At 41.3% G+C, this 16665-nt stretch overlaps 1 protein-coding gene across 1 annotated transcript in view; it reads right to left on the reverse strand.

Moving 5' to 3' along the window:
- Positions 1–10033, reverse strand: part of REPS2 (RALBP1 associated Eps domain containing 2) — a 70554-nt gene extending 60521 nt beyond the window's left edge. The window contains 1 exon segment of the mRNA XM_033146383.1: positions 9557–10033. Coding sequence (XP_033002274.1) covers positions 9557–9805 — 249 coding nt within the window. The 5' untranslated portion in view covers positions 9806–10033.
- Between the last annotated feature and the right edge of the window lie 6632 nt (positions 10034–16665).

Raw genomic sequence — 16665 nt, forward strand, 5'->3', positions numbered from 1 at the left:
AAAATATTTTAAATGAGAGCCAGAATTGCAAAACTTCAAAGCATATTCTGCCCTTTATGTTCTTATATGGCTTATTTCTCAATATAAATTGAATCTTCAATGCTCACTCTGTCATATGTGCACTTGAGCTGAAAACTATGAATTGAAGGGAAAATCCAGTCACTTGCTACAACAGATTACTGCTGCTAAAAGATATTGCTCTAAAGATGGAGTGGGCCAGCTCTAAGTGAGGCGCTGCATAGAAAATCTGGAGCTAGTTAGGAAGAACAAGGGTTTTTGTGAACCCATCACCAATTTTTTCCCCTTTTGAACACCCGGTTACCATTCCAGGACAGAATGTGCTTTAAGTCCCTCTCCTACATTCCAAAAAATTACTTTGCGCTGATATTCATTTTGATCTTTGTGGAGTTTTGCCCCAGATTTTATGTTCTGCACTGATACCATCCTTATCAACCCCCAGCTGTAGAATATTTGCCAGCGGTTCCATGGAATAGGGTAAAACCTTATTGGAGCATACTGACATTAAACAAAGCCAGAACACACACAATCACAGGTGGGCAAGCAGAATTATATTCATAGGTTTTGGAACAGAGCCTTGTTGCTGTTGCTATTCCCTCCACCTTTCTGCTATCATCTGTAAATATAAGCAGGTGCCATTTTCTGGGGGCCAAGTCAGCATTTTTCACAGATATGAACATTGTGGCCCACTGCGGATGCTTTCAATGCTCATGTGATTAATGATTGTGATTGGACAAAGGCACAAGTTCTATTTTCCAGCACCACCACGTGGGACAAGGGAAAGCATGCCCCTTGCATTTTGCACAATCGCAACAGCTCAAAAACAGGTCTGCAACATTGTGTGCCTATTGACATTGTGAAGACATTATATTATACAGTTTAATTTATGCCCTGGCATATAGGTCTGTGTTCATGATAAGGTAAAGGTAAAGGGACCCCTGACCATTAGGTCCAGTCGTGTCCGACTCTGGGGTTGCGGCGTTCATCTCGCATTACTGGCCGAGGGAGCCGGCGTACAGTTTCCGGGTCATGTGGCCAGCATGACAAAGCCGCTTCTGGCAAACCAGAGCAGCGCACGGAAACGCCATTTACCTTCCCGCCAGAGCAATACCTATTTATCTCCTTGCACTTTTGACGTGCTTTCGAACTGCTAGGTGGGCAGGAGCTGGGACCGAGCAACGGGAGCTCACCCCATCGTGGGAATTCGAACCGCCGACCTTCTGATCAGCAAGCCCTAGGCTTTGTTCATAACAGTTCATGATAAAAACAAGTGACATAATTGAACTTTGGGATATTTGAAAATAAAAAAATTAAAAATTAGAAAACATTGTCCTTAATAAAACATTATCCTATGCATGAAGAAAAGCTCTTTAAACATGTGGGACTTTATGTTTATATAAACAAGTATTTCTTAAAAAAAATAAAAATAAAAATTATATACCGCCCCTCATTCGAAGCTCTCAGTGTGGTTCACAAGATAAAAAATACGGGATAAAAGCACAAGATAGATAGTTAAAACTAAAACAAAACATAACAATAACCCGCTCTCCCACATACAAATTTAAAAGGCTGTAGAATATTAATCAGTCAAAGGTCTGGTGCACTACTTGAGGTTTAGCTTAGCATTACAGTATGTCTGAGCCTGGACTCATGGAGTACCATATCTTCCCCAAACCAAAAGCAAACTTTGATTATACCTTGTGGTTTGCCTTGACAAACAACAAGTTCAGGTTCAAATGCAATGCTAAGCCAAACCATGGTTTAGCCCTTGGGTAGCACAGCGCAGAAGGACAAAGGAGAAGTGCAGTGGCTGTGATCTTCATAGGACTGCCCGTTTGGTTAGTGTGACAAGTAATCTGGGTCATGGAGTATGAATATAGAAAGCTGCCTTACCCAGAATCAGCCTAGGCCATCTACTCCAACATTGTTTAATTCTGAAAGAAAGTGAAAACTCCAAGGTCTTAGACAAGGATCTTTATCTGTCATGGTATTGGGAAACTGATAATTGGGGGTATCAAGGATTTGAGGTCTACTATTTGGCAATGGTCCTTCCCTTTGTTCAGCAAGATCACAAAGCTAAATCAGCCCTTGCATCCATATCTCACAATATTATCAAGAGGTTGGACTAAGTGTTTGACTATAAAACAATATCAAATGTTGGAAAAGGCATCTCTATCCACTGTATTAAGTGAATAGTTATTCACTATACAACATGTTGTATCCCCACAAAAAAATAATGGTATAGGAGCATTTTTCCATGACAACACTGTACACTGTTTGGAATAAGGAAAATACCAGCAAACATCCCATTACAGCAATAACTATTTTGAGAATCTAGCATCAATTAGCAACCCAGAATTTCAAACATAGGGTTATAGCCAATGTTAAAGGTAAAGGTAAAGGTACCCCTGACCGTTAGGTCCAGTCGTGGATGACTCTAGGGTTGCGTGCTCATCTCGCTCTATAGGCCGAGGGAATGTTAGTCCTACTTATAATAATGCCCTTGAAACTGATGAACATAGCAATTCCAATGGGTCTCCTCCAAAGAAAACCTGGTTGGATACGATCCATTATTTTTTACTTCTTGTTCCCCATATGAAGATTTTTAAAAAGGTCCTTGCTAGAATGGTTTCAGCATATGTTTCAGAACACTGCAAACACAAAATTTGGGTAGGAATTATGCACATGTCCTTCCAAGGCCATATTCCTGGATTACAGTATGACAACAGCGGATACACTACTTACATGCAGTTACAGGTGGGTAGCCGTGTTGGTCTGCCATAGTCGAAACAAAATAGAAAATTCTTTCCAGTAGCACCTTAGAGACCAACTGAGTTTGTTCTTGGTATGAGCTTTCGTGTGCATGCACACGAAAGCTCATACCAAGAACAAACTCAGTTGGTCTCTAAGGTGCTACTGGAAAGAATTTACTTACATGCAGTCCCTTTAAAGTCAGGTCACACATGATTGGCCAAAAAAGAAAGTGATGTTGCTACAACAACAGTAGCCACCTATTGAGCAGCAATTTCGTATCAGCATCTCATTAAGTTCCAACAAGCATAAACCTGATAGTATCAAGTTGAAACAGGTGACAGACTTGTTCCACAGGTATACAGCTTTACAAAAATTCATAGTTCAGCTTTCCTGGAGAGGTTCCATCAGATCAAATTAGGTAAGCATTCCATCTAAAACACTACCTTCAGATGCTTCAGATGAAATTCTGTGACATGTACTGTGGGTGATAATAAAATACCGGTAATGTATTTGCGATGTGCATTTTCTCCAGCATTCAGATCTGAATACTGTACTGTCTGGCTAAAAATGCTCCGTAGTAATTTTGCATTTCAAATTATAGCTGTTGTTGTTCAGTCGTTCAGTCGTGTCCGACTCTTCGTGACCCCATGGACCAGAGCACGCCAGGCACGCCTATCCTTCACTGCCTCCCGCAGTTTGGCCAAACTCATGTTAGTAGCTTTGAGAACACTGTATATAGCTGCTAGCTATTATAGCTACTAGCTATTAACTCATTGCTGCATGAGATTAATCACATTCTAAACTTGTAAGTGTTATGTAACCTCATGGTAGACATTTGGACTCTTAGTACAATATTGCTTCTTCCATAGTGCTTTGAGATAGCAACCTGATAAAATTCAAACGAATTTCATAGTGGTATTCAGCACTATAAAGCCTATTTCCTGTGAGTGTTATGCCTATGTGAAAAACAGGAATTCAGTTTTAAAATATGCTTGTATCAGATTTGTAAATAGACATACAGGAAGTAATCTCATTTCACCTTTCCTGAACTGTATGTCACCCACAAACAGACGGATTCTATGTGAAACACATTTCCTTCACCCATCATTTTTTTCCATAGACTTGTACACATTTGGGAATGACCTTTTTTCACAGCTAACTTCACCTTCCTTTACAAAATTTATTTATTTATTTATTTATTTATTTTGTATACCGCCCTATACCCGCAGGTCTCAGGGCAGTTCACAAGATAAAATCACAATATAAAAACACAGAATACATAATCAAAATAAAAACAAGAACAACCCAATCACAGCGATTAAGGGCACTGAATGTCAGGCATTGAACGTCAGAAAAGTATGTCTTTGTACATTACTGTATTAGCAGATGTTTCCTTTCTTGGTTCATCTCTTTTTCTGTGAATGTGGATATCATCCATAACTTCCATTTCCTTCCCCCATCTCCTTGCCCTTCTGTTTTCCAGTGAAATTGGCAAGGTCAAGAGAGAAACCTTGATTTTTATTTCTTATCACAGCACCATTGCACTTTTTTAAAAAGAAAAAGAAAATCTGAGCAGGTCTCCATAAAATTGACAAAACCTTCCCCCTAAACTTGTTAGCCTCACTGAAGATTCGAGTGGCAATGGTGAAGGAAATGAAAGAAAAATCTAATGTAGAAAGGTGCACATTATTAGAGTTACAGCCAAGGCATTTTTTTCCAGGCAGAGGTCACCAGACCTCAGCTCCAGTACCTCTCAGGTGGATGCCATTGCCTTTCTAAGAGAACAAGGGAGAAGTTCATGGTGAGTTCCAGCACCTCTTTTTCCAGAAAAATAGCACTGGTTACAGCCACATAATGACAGTAATCCTGCACTGTAAAGTTACCGTAATCTTACAGTGTTCTGATGACAAAACATTGAAAGACCACCTGGCAAGACAACAGCAGAGACTTCAAACTAGATTACGTATTACTATGGTCTCACAAAGATCACCTGTACTCCAAAATTAAGCCAGGGCATCTAAACATAGGTATCCTGCATGCAAATTTCAAACAGCTCTAAGATTACTTCAGATGCTAGGTGCTAATGAGGAAACATTTTAACACTCAGTAACTTCAACTGACAGATTTATTTCAAAATACGTAAGCTATCTATTAAATGCAGTTGAAAGCCTTTTCCTGAAATGGGTACTTCCTCCTGCCACCACCAGCAAAACTATCATACAAAATTGTCACCTCATATTCCTAGCACATTTTTAAAACATTTATTTCCTAATGGTTAAAAAAGAGTGTTTTGTTTGTCTTGGAGCAAACCGATCAAAAGGAATGTCAAATAATGAAATCATATATAGTAGTTCATAAGATTTCCACATAAATCAACACCCCCTCCCGAATTCTGTAGTATCAATGAATTATCAATGTTATAGCTGAGCATTTTAAGCATGGCTTAGAAAATTAAGAACAAAAAATAGAAGACTGTAATGTTCTACACAGAAAAGTAAAAACCTGAAAAGCTTTCTTATCACAAATACGTTTTAAAAAGATGCCTAAAAAGAACCTAATATGTTGCTAAGAAAGCCCAAGATGGCATTACACCATAGCTGTCAAGTTTCGGATTTGAAAATAAGGGATCAGCAGCCTCACCTATCCCGGGGACAGTCACATGGCAGTGGTGGGCGGAGCCAGAAGCAAAAGCGGGCGGCACTGGTGTGAACGCGCACAGTAGGCTTACTGTATTTTGGAAATGCTGCCCGTGGGCTACGACGCCTGTAAGCGCGGGAAATGGCTCCCGCTTGCTTTGAGGCTGCAAGGAGGCGAGGTCTTCCCAGTCCCTGGCCAGCAGGGGGAGGGAGAGAAGCTGCTTCCTTTGAAAAAAACGGGAAATTAAAGGGATATAAAAAAATAAGGGATAGCAGCGGGAAACTGCTTGAAATAAGGGAGATTCCCGAGGAAAACGGGATACTTGACAGCACTGCATTACACTAAGCACTGAACTACTACTAATTCACAAAAAGCCAAATACAATACAATACAATACAATACAATACAATACAATACAATACGCCATGCTGGTCTATAAGGAAAAAATCTAACATCAACTGTCAGGCAATCTATGCTATTAACAAAATAGTGGGCAAGCTTTCAAGTTTTTCAGAACTATTCATCAGGCTGGATGCTTGGATGTTAAGCAAAGTGGTATGGCTGTGTACATGACAGAGAAAAGAAACCAGTTTGAAGTTGAAGCTACAAAGTCTGCATTTTTTGTCAAAGTCATATGATGGAGTGTAAGAGGAGATAGTAGGCTTAAACGGATTAGTGTCTACCAGGTGCTATGCAGGCTTCAAATTACACCTATGAAACAGGCGGTAGCTGATCCCCCTTTTTTAATAATATAACATCCAGCAGCTCTGCCTCCAGCTTTAAGTGAAACACACAGGTTCCTTGTTAGGTTGAGAACTCAACCAAAACATAAAATGGCAGTTTCTATATTAGCAAAGCTGGAGCTTAACTTTATGTTGAGTACTAAGTAATAGGATTCATTATTACCCAAACAGGGCAACATTACCTACTGGTTGTAGAATGCTACCCTCAAATGCTCTACAAAATCATCCAACCAACAGAGACCAGCCTTGCTGTTCAGTTCCATAAGCACTGCTTTGATCAGGGCTAGCACAAGGATTCAGGGGGCCATCTGCATGGTCTTAGTGATGCCCACCATCCGCCCCCTCTATAGGTCTATAGATAGGGTTTTATAGATTATATACTGCTAATCCATGGCATTGCATTTGAGGTACATTAAGATGGTGGGCAGCCAACCACAGATGGAACCCATGCTCCACTCTCATTCATAGCTGCTGGCCACTGAAACAGTTATGTAGGGGCCCAGTGGCGAAAGGAATGATGATGTGGCTTGCACAGGCTGGTAAGGAAGCCTTCTGAGTCCCTCGAGCCCTTGGCCAGTACCTACCTTGCTGACTACTGGTGCCAGGTCTAGCTTTGTGCTCTAGCTGCCTGAACTGCTACAACCTTCAGGACCCATCTAACCTGGTGAACATTAGAGGCTTGAATTACAATAGTATTCAGCGTTCATCCAACTTTTACAAGTCTGCGTACCTCAAATCTGACCTGCTTCTATCTGCACTACTAGAAGGATCATTACACTGTAAGGGTGACAACTTTTTCCCATAATGACATTCCTTCTTATCTCTCATTTTTCTAAAAGGACTTAGGACAAGCACTGTGCATTTTTGCAAGTGTCAAAAACAAACCACATTCTTTACCTAGGTCTGAGAAAGATTTTTTTAAAAATCTACCACTTCTGTATAGATAACATCAAGAAGCAATGTAAGCACCAAAACCGACATGTTCAGAGATAAGCTTTTCTTTACATCATAAACCACAGGAATAGGTTTGCAAATGAAAAATGTATTTCTATGCACTGGATCAGGGCCACTATTCGCTCTCCTGAAAGGTGATGAGCACAATGCACAGGAACAGTGTTTGGTGGAATAATTTACAGATAACATTTTATGCAAATGCATCTCAGAATGACATCTCAAAAACTTAACATAGAACCACCTGAAAGAGTAACAAGTGCCCATACTGGTACAGTAGCAAGCAACAAACAACAGATAGTTTCTAGGGAAACAGGAGACAATTATTAGTGCCTTTAAGGCCTGGCTAGCTTTACCTGCATCCCAACTTAGATTTTAAAATTGTTCTTGCTATATGATTTGCAACAAGTGTTTTGAAGTTATATTCTCATATATGAACTATAGTCTGTGTTTTCCTCTACCTTTTAACATACTATTAGAAGCTTTGTGATAGTGAATCAATACTGCATGGTTCCACAGGCAAAAAACAATAAAACCCCAGGAAGGTTGGTGCCCAAATTGTTGCAGATATGCAATCAGTTTAAAATACAGTTGTGTCTACTGAAATGGGTAGAAATGTAGATCCAATTGAGAAATGTCATTAATAAATCTGGGGGTATATCAGCCTTTCCAACCCCCACCCCTAGCCCCAAGAACATTCTGTTCTAATCCACTAACAAAAATGAGAACAGGGAACATATGACTATGTCTGGATCAGCACAGTATGGGCACAGAAGGCAGCTGCTGTGGGGTGGGGGTGGAGTGGAGAACTATAGAATCCATTAACTGGCTTTTGTGTAAACTTTACTCTTTGGCTACAATCCTGAACTTACTTGATCAGAAATAAAACCAGCTTCAATCAATAGAAGTTGACTGTGTATAAATGATGCCAGAAGAACACTGTCTGTTGCATCCATTCTTCTTCTTCCTTTTTTCTTTTTTTTGGATGTCTACTTAAACTCTTGGTTCAGTGGATTGGGAATGGGGAAATTAAATGATGTTTGGGCACATTCCCTTTCTTCCTTTTGACAGTTCTGATTATTTCCAAGTTAGGTTACATTGGGCTGGGAGGTCTCGAAATGTGGAAACAGCAGTGGGTGTACAGTTCTCTACTGTATCCGGTATTCTTTCAATCAAGCAAACAACTTGATTCTCAAAGGCAACTAAAAACTCAACTTTTTCTACTCTATCTTGTAACTGGAGTGGTATGCATGAATAATGTTTCATTTGTACCCCAAAGGATCTCAACCTTTAATTCATCCCAAAATAACACAAACTGATACCACAAGTGTCTATCTTCCACTATTAGCAAAAATATTAGTAACGATGTTAAACTCATGAGCCAAATTTTGGGAGGCAAGTGCTTGCCAAAAAATATTTAAAAACAAAAACTAAACAGGAAATGTCTATTATATAAAGACAGCTGCAACATTTTTGCAGCTGGTAGAGGAGGAGGTATATATCAAACAATAACAAACAGTGTGTGCCTTTACAGCTGCAAGAGTTACTACAGTTTTTATTTGTTTTCACCTCCCTTTGTGGACTTCTGAGGAAATAAAGGAAGTGGGATGATGAGACAGCATAAAACTAAGGCTCCCTTCCACTGCAATCTACAATCTGACTCCCAATGTGAAAAATTAGCAGTTACAATACTGTACATCTGAACTACATAACCGAATGAACAGCATTCGGAAATCTAACACCAAGTACGTGCAATAGCAAACAAAATTCAAAAATAATTTGGAAGTGAGATAGGAGCTGTAATGAGATCTACTCTTGTGTAGGTTTTGTTAGGATTACTTCTTGCAAAGATCAAACCAAGAATGTGTATATGGGGCAATGGGAACTAAAGGGTGAATTTGTTTATTCTATCCTCTAGCAGTTCTTGAGTATAAAATAAACAGTTCACTTTTACAATCTAACAGCACCCATATTTTCTACAACTCTGTACTGAAAAGGTTTGTCTACCTATACTCTGCAATCTGACAGGAGCCACGGTTTAAACAACACTCCCTGTACTCAAAGGCATGTACTGTATGTACCTTACTAACAAAAGGAGACAGAAGAAAGAATAAGAGCGTACAAAAAACCCCAAAACGTTTACACAGAGAAAGAACACATCAGTTTCTGTTCTTGCACCGAATATCAGCGTTTGCCAAGGGGTGCAGGAAAGAAGATCGCCTTCTTTTCCAAAACCGCACAACTGGACTCCTGAGGCTGGGGGAGCATCAGGCAAGCGATTCATACAACCTAGTGGGAGAAAGTCATAGCCTCTCTCTATTTTTAGGCGCTACCAGAATGCAAAAACCTCACCCCCTAATAGTTAGGATGAAAGCACTCTGCACATGCCCAGAAGGCACTCTGCACACGTGTGTGTGTGTGTGCGCGCGCGCGCGCCCCTCCTACTACTTTACCTGATGAAGCGTCTCGGCGGGCAGCTGCGACGCCCGGAACAACTCGGCCACTTTGCTCCCCTCGGCGGCGGAGGCGGGGGTCGCTCCCGCCGGTCCCCCCGCCTCGGGCGCAGCTTGGCCGCCGCCGCCGCCGCCGCAAAGCGAGAACAGCTCGGAGTAGCCCTGCTGCTCGCTCGCAGCCAAGAAGAGCGCCGCGGCTCCGGCGGAGGCTGCCGGCCCAGCGGCGGCGGCGGCTGCTCCAGGCTCCATGGCAGCGGGGAATCAGGCAGGGGGCGGCGCGACTCCCGAGGCCGGCAGAGAAACTCCTCGCGGCGGGGAAGAGGGGCGAGCGGGGAGCCTCTGCTGAGCCTCGTCCTCCGTCCGGCGGCGGCGGCGGCCTCCCCCGCCTCCTCCTCCTCCCCAGTGCGGAGCGGAGCTGCCTCTGCAGTGCTGCCCGAGGGGGGAGGCGGAGGAGGAGGCGGGAGACGGAGAGAAGCTTTCTTCTTCTTCGCGCCTTCTTCTGCTTCCCTCAGAGGTTTCCCTCGGAAAGCCGAGAGCGGGAAGCGGCGGCGGCAGCTGCTCGGGAAAGGGAAGGGGAGGGAAGGGGAAGGGAAAAAAAAAGCTTCCTCAGGGCACGTGCCCAAAACGGCGTTCCCGCTCCGCAGCCTCCACCTCCACACGCCGGGCTGGAGCAGGAGGCAACCGCCGCCGCCGCCTCCTCCGTAGGGTGAGGGGGGTGAGAGCCTGAGCCACACTCTCAGAAGAAAGCCTAGACGCCCACATGGCCACCTCAGACAGGCTTGCTTGACCCTGACGCCCTGCTCTTCGAAGAACGGCGCAGTAGGGCTGCGCATGAGCATGTGCAGAGAGCCCTCCCCTCCATGAAAAAAGCAGCCCCACAGCGTTTTAAGTCTCTCTGGCATCTCTGGGCACCAAGATGTGCCCAGCAGAGGCCACCTGGGGTTAGCTGTGGAATTTCCTCTCGGCTGAAGACTTAACTCGAAGCCCAGTTCTGAGAGTGGGTACAAGGTGACCGCTTTGCCACACATCTGCAGCCCTCGTGGGGTAAAAGCCTTAGCAAAAAGTCTTGGCCAGTGCTTTTTTTCTAGGGGGAAAGGGGGGTGCCCGAACTCACCCGAGATGCCTCTCTCTTAGAATGGCAATGGCACCCACCTGAGAGGTTCTGGAACTGAGTTCTGGTGAGTACCCCCCCAAAAGCCCTGGTCTTGGTAAGGGTGCCCACTTGAATGAAATATTGGGAGGTCCAGGGAGACCCCACATCACATAATCGATCACAAGATGCGGCGCACGCACACCATTTGAATGGCAATGCCTATCAATTGGGGGAGGGCACCCACACACATATTTTATTGGGGAGGCCGAAGAGAAATCAGCCCCTAGGAGTTGCATCTTGGAGACCAACATTGTCTTCCAGAAGTAGTGTCTTCCAGAAGCTTGTGCTCAAGCTTTTATTTTGGTGGGCCAGGGAAAGCTGTCCAACAGGGCAAGAAGATTTTGCAGTTAACATACCGGTAACTACCTCAGGTACTTGGAGTGGGATATAAATAGACATGCAGTTTAAAACTAGTTTGATGACATTGGGTTGCTTTGAGTTTTTGGCTTGCTTTGAAAACTGCTTTAGAGAACCCTATCTTTAGAAAAGTGATTATTAAATAAATAACAGGGAAGAGAGAACGGCCTGCAGTGAAGTTTTCAAACAAACACCTGCTGTCTTCCCCTTAAAACCTACTATGCTCCTGTTTGCCCTTTAAAAAAAAAACCTGCTGGATGTGCAGTGCATTCCACTGCAAAGATGGCAGATTTGCAGGGGTAGACCATTTCCCCAGTATGTTATGTTATTTTGCCTTAACTACATGTAGATCTCAAATAACCCACCCTACTGACATAAGAAACCATTCAAGATTAACAGATGGAGGGTTATATTTCAATAGGAATTCTTTCTTGAACTACAGAAGAGTTATTAACAGACAAGACATAAAATGAAACATTTTAATACTTGTTTATGCTTCAATTCTCCATGTACCTGAGAATCAGAATGGAGATGAGAAGAAAAAAGAAGATGCAAGGAGAAAGTGTTTGGGTTAGTTTCAATGATATAGAAAACAGTGAGGAAATGTTTAAGTTGATATTGCATCCTTTTATTAACCTTCTATTTTAGGCATTTGTGCCTTAGGCCAAATGAAAACAGAGACACAGCCAACTGCATATTTAAGTATGGCCACAGCTGTAGAAAGTTAAATATATGCTTATGGCTTGAGCATCAGCTAATAAATGTGCATAAAACAAAATAATCAGTCTTATTTGGCAACGAATCACATTTGGGGGAATGGCATACATAAAAAGTTCTATCAGACCTTTCTTTAAAATCATAGTTGAGCAAATGTGTGAACCAATATTGACACCACATATGAATTTGAAGCTAGCCGTTCATCACCAAATTAGATCCCAAACAATCCAGAAACTATTCAGCACAATTTCACAAAACATAAGATTGGTAAATATGTCAATAATGATTGACACAAAGTTGATAAACTCACCACTCATATTAGTGATTTTGTTCCTTGTTAAATTGTCAGCTAATGTAAAGTCAATTTTAAAAACATTTTCTACTGTACTTTTCAGTGTTTTACATTTATTCTAACCACAACCTTTCTCAAGACCACCATATATGTTCTATGAAGATACAAGCCTCGATTTAGTCAACAGGTTGTCATCCACTGCAGCATATTAGTCATCAGTTTTGAAATTGTCACACTTCGTCACCAGCAGTTAGTTGCCTTTCCAAATTACGCATTTTCAAATTATTACAACTATGACCATGTATTTCACATTTATAATAAAAATGAGTTTATTTCAAGTTTGAGTTGACTTACATGAATAATGAAATGGCAAGGTAATATGCTATGCCAACTATATTCAATGGCTTTGTTATTTTCTGCAATAATTCCTGTAGTTTCACAGAGTGGAAATGCCATGATCGTAATCCCATACATTCACATTGTCCAAAGACATATTAGAAAAGGGGTACTATCCTAAGTTTCTTTTATAGGTCTATAAAAAGGTAAATACTTAAGCAGGGGCAGGTACAGCAAAGACACCTGGTAATAATCCCAGGCACACTGAAAACTGGGTTTGCAAGTAAAGCTCAATACAAATAGAAAATATGCAAGCAGTTCCTATACAAACATTCATCCAAGGAGCATGTGAGTTTTATACAGGATTAGAGATGTATTGGTTCTGCTGAAGTTAACAGAATGTCTTTATGGCTGCTTTATACAATTATTAGGAGGATAGGACACCAGTATATGGCAGCTGTGAATAATATGAATTCCATTTTTGTATCATTAAGAAAGGAATCAAACATACAACTGCTAATATGCTATTACAGCAAATCTGGAAAGAGACTATACTTAAGAATATTTTGTTCAATTCTGGTCTCCACATCTCAAGGATATTGTAGAGCTGGAAACTGTGCATTAAGGTCAACCAAAATGATCAAGGGGCTGCAGCAACTCCCTTACAAGGGATGGCTTTTGATCTTCTCGTAATCTTGAGTGCGCATGTCAAGATTATTTAGAGTGTTACTTAACACCTGTTTTTTTCCCCTTTCATTGAAAAGGATACCGCCAGAAGGCCACCCAAGCTGTGTTTTATTTTAGTGGGTGTTCTGCTATTGCCTCTCCCAACTCTTACATTCAAGATGAATAGTTAAATGTCTTCTAAAGCTAAACAAAAACAGCTAGAAGTAGATGCAAAATCCAGGATGTGAAAGAGGGAGCAAAGACTTTGATTTAAAAATGCATTACCTCCTGTAAGGATTTGTGAACACAAAAAGCAAACAAACTATTGAAGCTCTATCTAACCTTACTTTGCAAGCAGTAAATATGTCATGGCAGAAATAATTTCCAGGGAACCAGATCTTGCAGAATATTTGACTTTGGAACAGCACCAGCCCATAAAGCAGCTGTACATAAATTCTTAAATTATTTAAACCATTTGGCTTTATTTCCATATTACCATCATCTCCGCAGACCTAGTCAAGTTTGAAAGGGAGGTTGGGAGCAGCATATAACTTAAAAGTCTGAAGTTGGTTCTGCATGGACAACTTCCTGAGTGAAAGAGATTATAGCATCAACTGCCTTTGTTAATTCTTGGTGAATTTCCTGATGTGTAAGTGAATAATGCAAAGAATGTTACTGCATCTCTGGGAGGACGCCTGACCCTTGTTTCCAAGGATGACCTATTATTAAGATATGAAAAACAATAAAAACAAGGAGGCAGGCTAAGGTGCATTATGCCTCATTATGGTTCAAAGTATGCTTGGAATTTACTATACTTATCATATATAAGAATTTAATAAGTAAACAGTGCCTGAGAACAAGAGACATTCCTTCATATTTGCTCCATTCTTCAAATCCCTTTCTGAATGGTCATTAATACATACAGTATTTATGTAAGGCATAAAGCAGTTAATGAGCCTTGTGGAGCTTGTTTCACAACTTTCATGCTCTGCTTTAACATGGAAAGAAAAGTGTGTGAATTTATTTTATCATATATGTAAATCAGGGGTGGGGAACCTATAGTCCATGGGCCAATGTTGGCCTACCAGTGGATCCAATGTAGCCAGTAAGGCCATTTTCCCCAAACCATGTCCATTGGATGACATCACTGGGCGATTTGGGATGATGGGTGGAGTTCAATTCTGTGTTGGTTGCTCCTGCTGGTTCTGCAAAAGGAACTGGCATGTGCAGTCAAAGCAGTAGGATTTAACTCCTACTCACCAGCTGAAATATAACAACTGAATGCCCTCATATTTGTGCATAGTATACCTAAATACTGATCAACATGCAGACAAAGCAGAAGGAAGAAACTGCATATTTAAAGTTCTTCAGACAGTACAGTAATGCAAAACTGACAGCATTCTAATCGCCTTAGACTTTAATATTGCGGTTTTCTGCCCCTTGAGAACCACTGAATAGAAGTCCACAAAAGGAGACTTTTCAAGTAGAGAAGGCATTTTTTTAAACAACCCAATTATTAAAAATGCCTCTCTGAAATACAGGTTGGTATTAGTGTTAACAAATGTAATGTCCTTTTTAAAACGTGGCAAAAAAAATTTGTAGCGCTTTCAATTCTATTAGAATGGCATTTTGAGAAAATAATGGAACAAACAAAAGATAATGAATTAATCCAGTACAAAAGAAACTTGATTTTGTGCAATAGATTTGTTCATTTGATAGAACTAGGGGAATGATGGATTAACAATAGTGATTAACAAGATTTATCATTACAGTCCTGGTTCAAGGGTACTTGAACTGCACAATTCGTCTTCACTTAGCAAAACACTTATAACAGAGCTAGGGAAATAGCTGAAACGCCTTCAAGTAAGAATATTTCAGATTCCAAAGCGCCAGCAAGCTACTGAGTTGACTGTTCTCCCATGCTCAACTCCTGTGCCTGGGGAAAAGACATAGGATCAAACCCATTTCCCCCTACGTAGCATAATTCTCTGGTCAGCCGGATCATCTGTTTCAAGGTGTCAGTTTGAACTTTGTACGTCAGAGCATGGAGTCTAGCAAGCTAGAAATCCCCAAAGGGGCAACCTTCCCCACATAATCATTGGGGGTAATTTAATCATTTTGTACTAGCAACATGCTATCATCCCCTTGATCAAAATGCTCAGGGAGATCTTGAGATGAAGAATGAAACAAGGAAAGCACCCAAAAGAGAAGACATTAGAGTAATAGGTGACTTCAACTACCCCATATATGGCTTTAAAAGAGGATTAGACAAATTCATGGAGGTGAGGGCTACTTGATGGCTACTAGCCATAATGGCTATGCTCTGCCTCCGCAGTTGGAGGCAGTGATATCGGTTGCTACCACAGGAAGCTGGAGTGCTCTTGTGCTCAAATTCTGCTTGCAAACTTCCCACAGGCCTCTGGTTGGCCACTGTGAGAACAGGGTGCTTGGCTAGATGGGTCATTGTCCTGATCCAGCAGGTTCTTCTTATGTTTTTAACTATGAAAACACAGTTGCGTAGATCCCACAAGCCCAGAGAGATTACCTCCACCTTTCACCATGAAAGGAAAACAAGACAACACACATGGCACTTTCTGGGTTTTCAGTTGACTGAATACACTACTTGCTAATGTTTCCATAGTCACCTTTGACTGGACTTAACCGCCCAGGGGTCATTTATCTTTACCTTACCATAGAATTTACCTTTTGTGGCTTTAATTAGAACAATGTGAAGCAAGGTCATGCTTCTTGTGGAAGAGCTGTCCCTAACTGTCAGACTTTGTAGCTCTTTTGTGACATAGAATCTTAAAGAGTTGGAAGGGACCCAAGGGTCATCTAGTCCAACCCCCAGCACTGCAGGAATATCAGCGAAAACATCCATGACAGATGGCCATCCAACTTCTGCTTAAAAAGCTCAAATGAAGGAGAGTCCACCACCTCTTGTGGGAGTCTGTTCCACTGCCGAACAGCTCTTACAGTCAGAAAGTTTTTTCAAACGTTTAGTCAGAACCTCCTTTATTGTAACTTGAAGTCATTGTTTTGAGTCCTACCCTCCAGAGCAGGAGAAAACAAGCATGTTCCCTCTTCCATGTGACAGCCCTTGAGATATTTGAAGATGGCTATCATATCTCCTCTCAGGCATGCCTAACAGTAGTGTGATTGGGATGCTTTCTCATAAGGTCACTTAGGAAAACAGGCATTTCCAAACCACCAGCTCCACATTAATGTAGAGAAATATTTTATTTTTCATAATCTTGAGTGAAAAAAGCACCTGGCACAACTTGGGGGGGGGGGCTGCGAAAATACACACTAGTCACCTTAATAAGCAGCAGTTTGGTTCATTAAATCAAAATGCTCCCTGTACAGGACAGAGGGAAAACTACTGGGCAAAATATTGCTTGTTCACACTGTAGCCAGTGACAGTGAGTGGTAAAACAAAAATGAATGCTAGAATGACATCTTGACACTTTCTATCCTTAACTTTTCGATTTATAAAAAGAGAATTTTTATTCAATTTATTAGCTGAGATGGAAGAAATAGTACAGAATAGACCACAAGTTCGATAGATAATTTAAAGGGATTGTTGTC

The sequence above is a fragment of the Lacerta agilis genome, chromosome 4 (genome assembly GCF_009819535.1).
Source record: "Lacerta agilis isolate rLacAgi1 chromosome 4, rLacAgi1.pri, whole genome shotgun sequence".
NCBI classification, from domain to species: Eukaryota; Metazoa; Chordata; class Lepidosauria; order Squamata; family Lacertidae; genus Lacerta; species Lacerta agilis.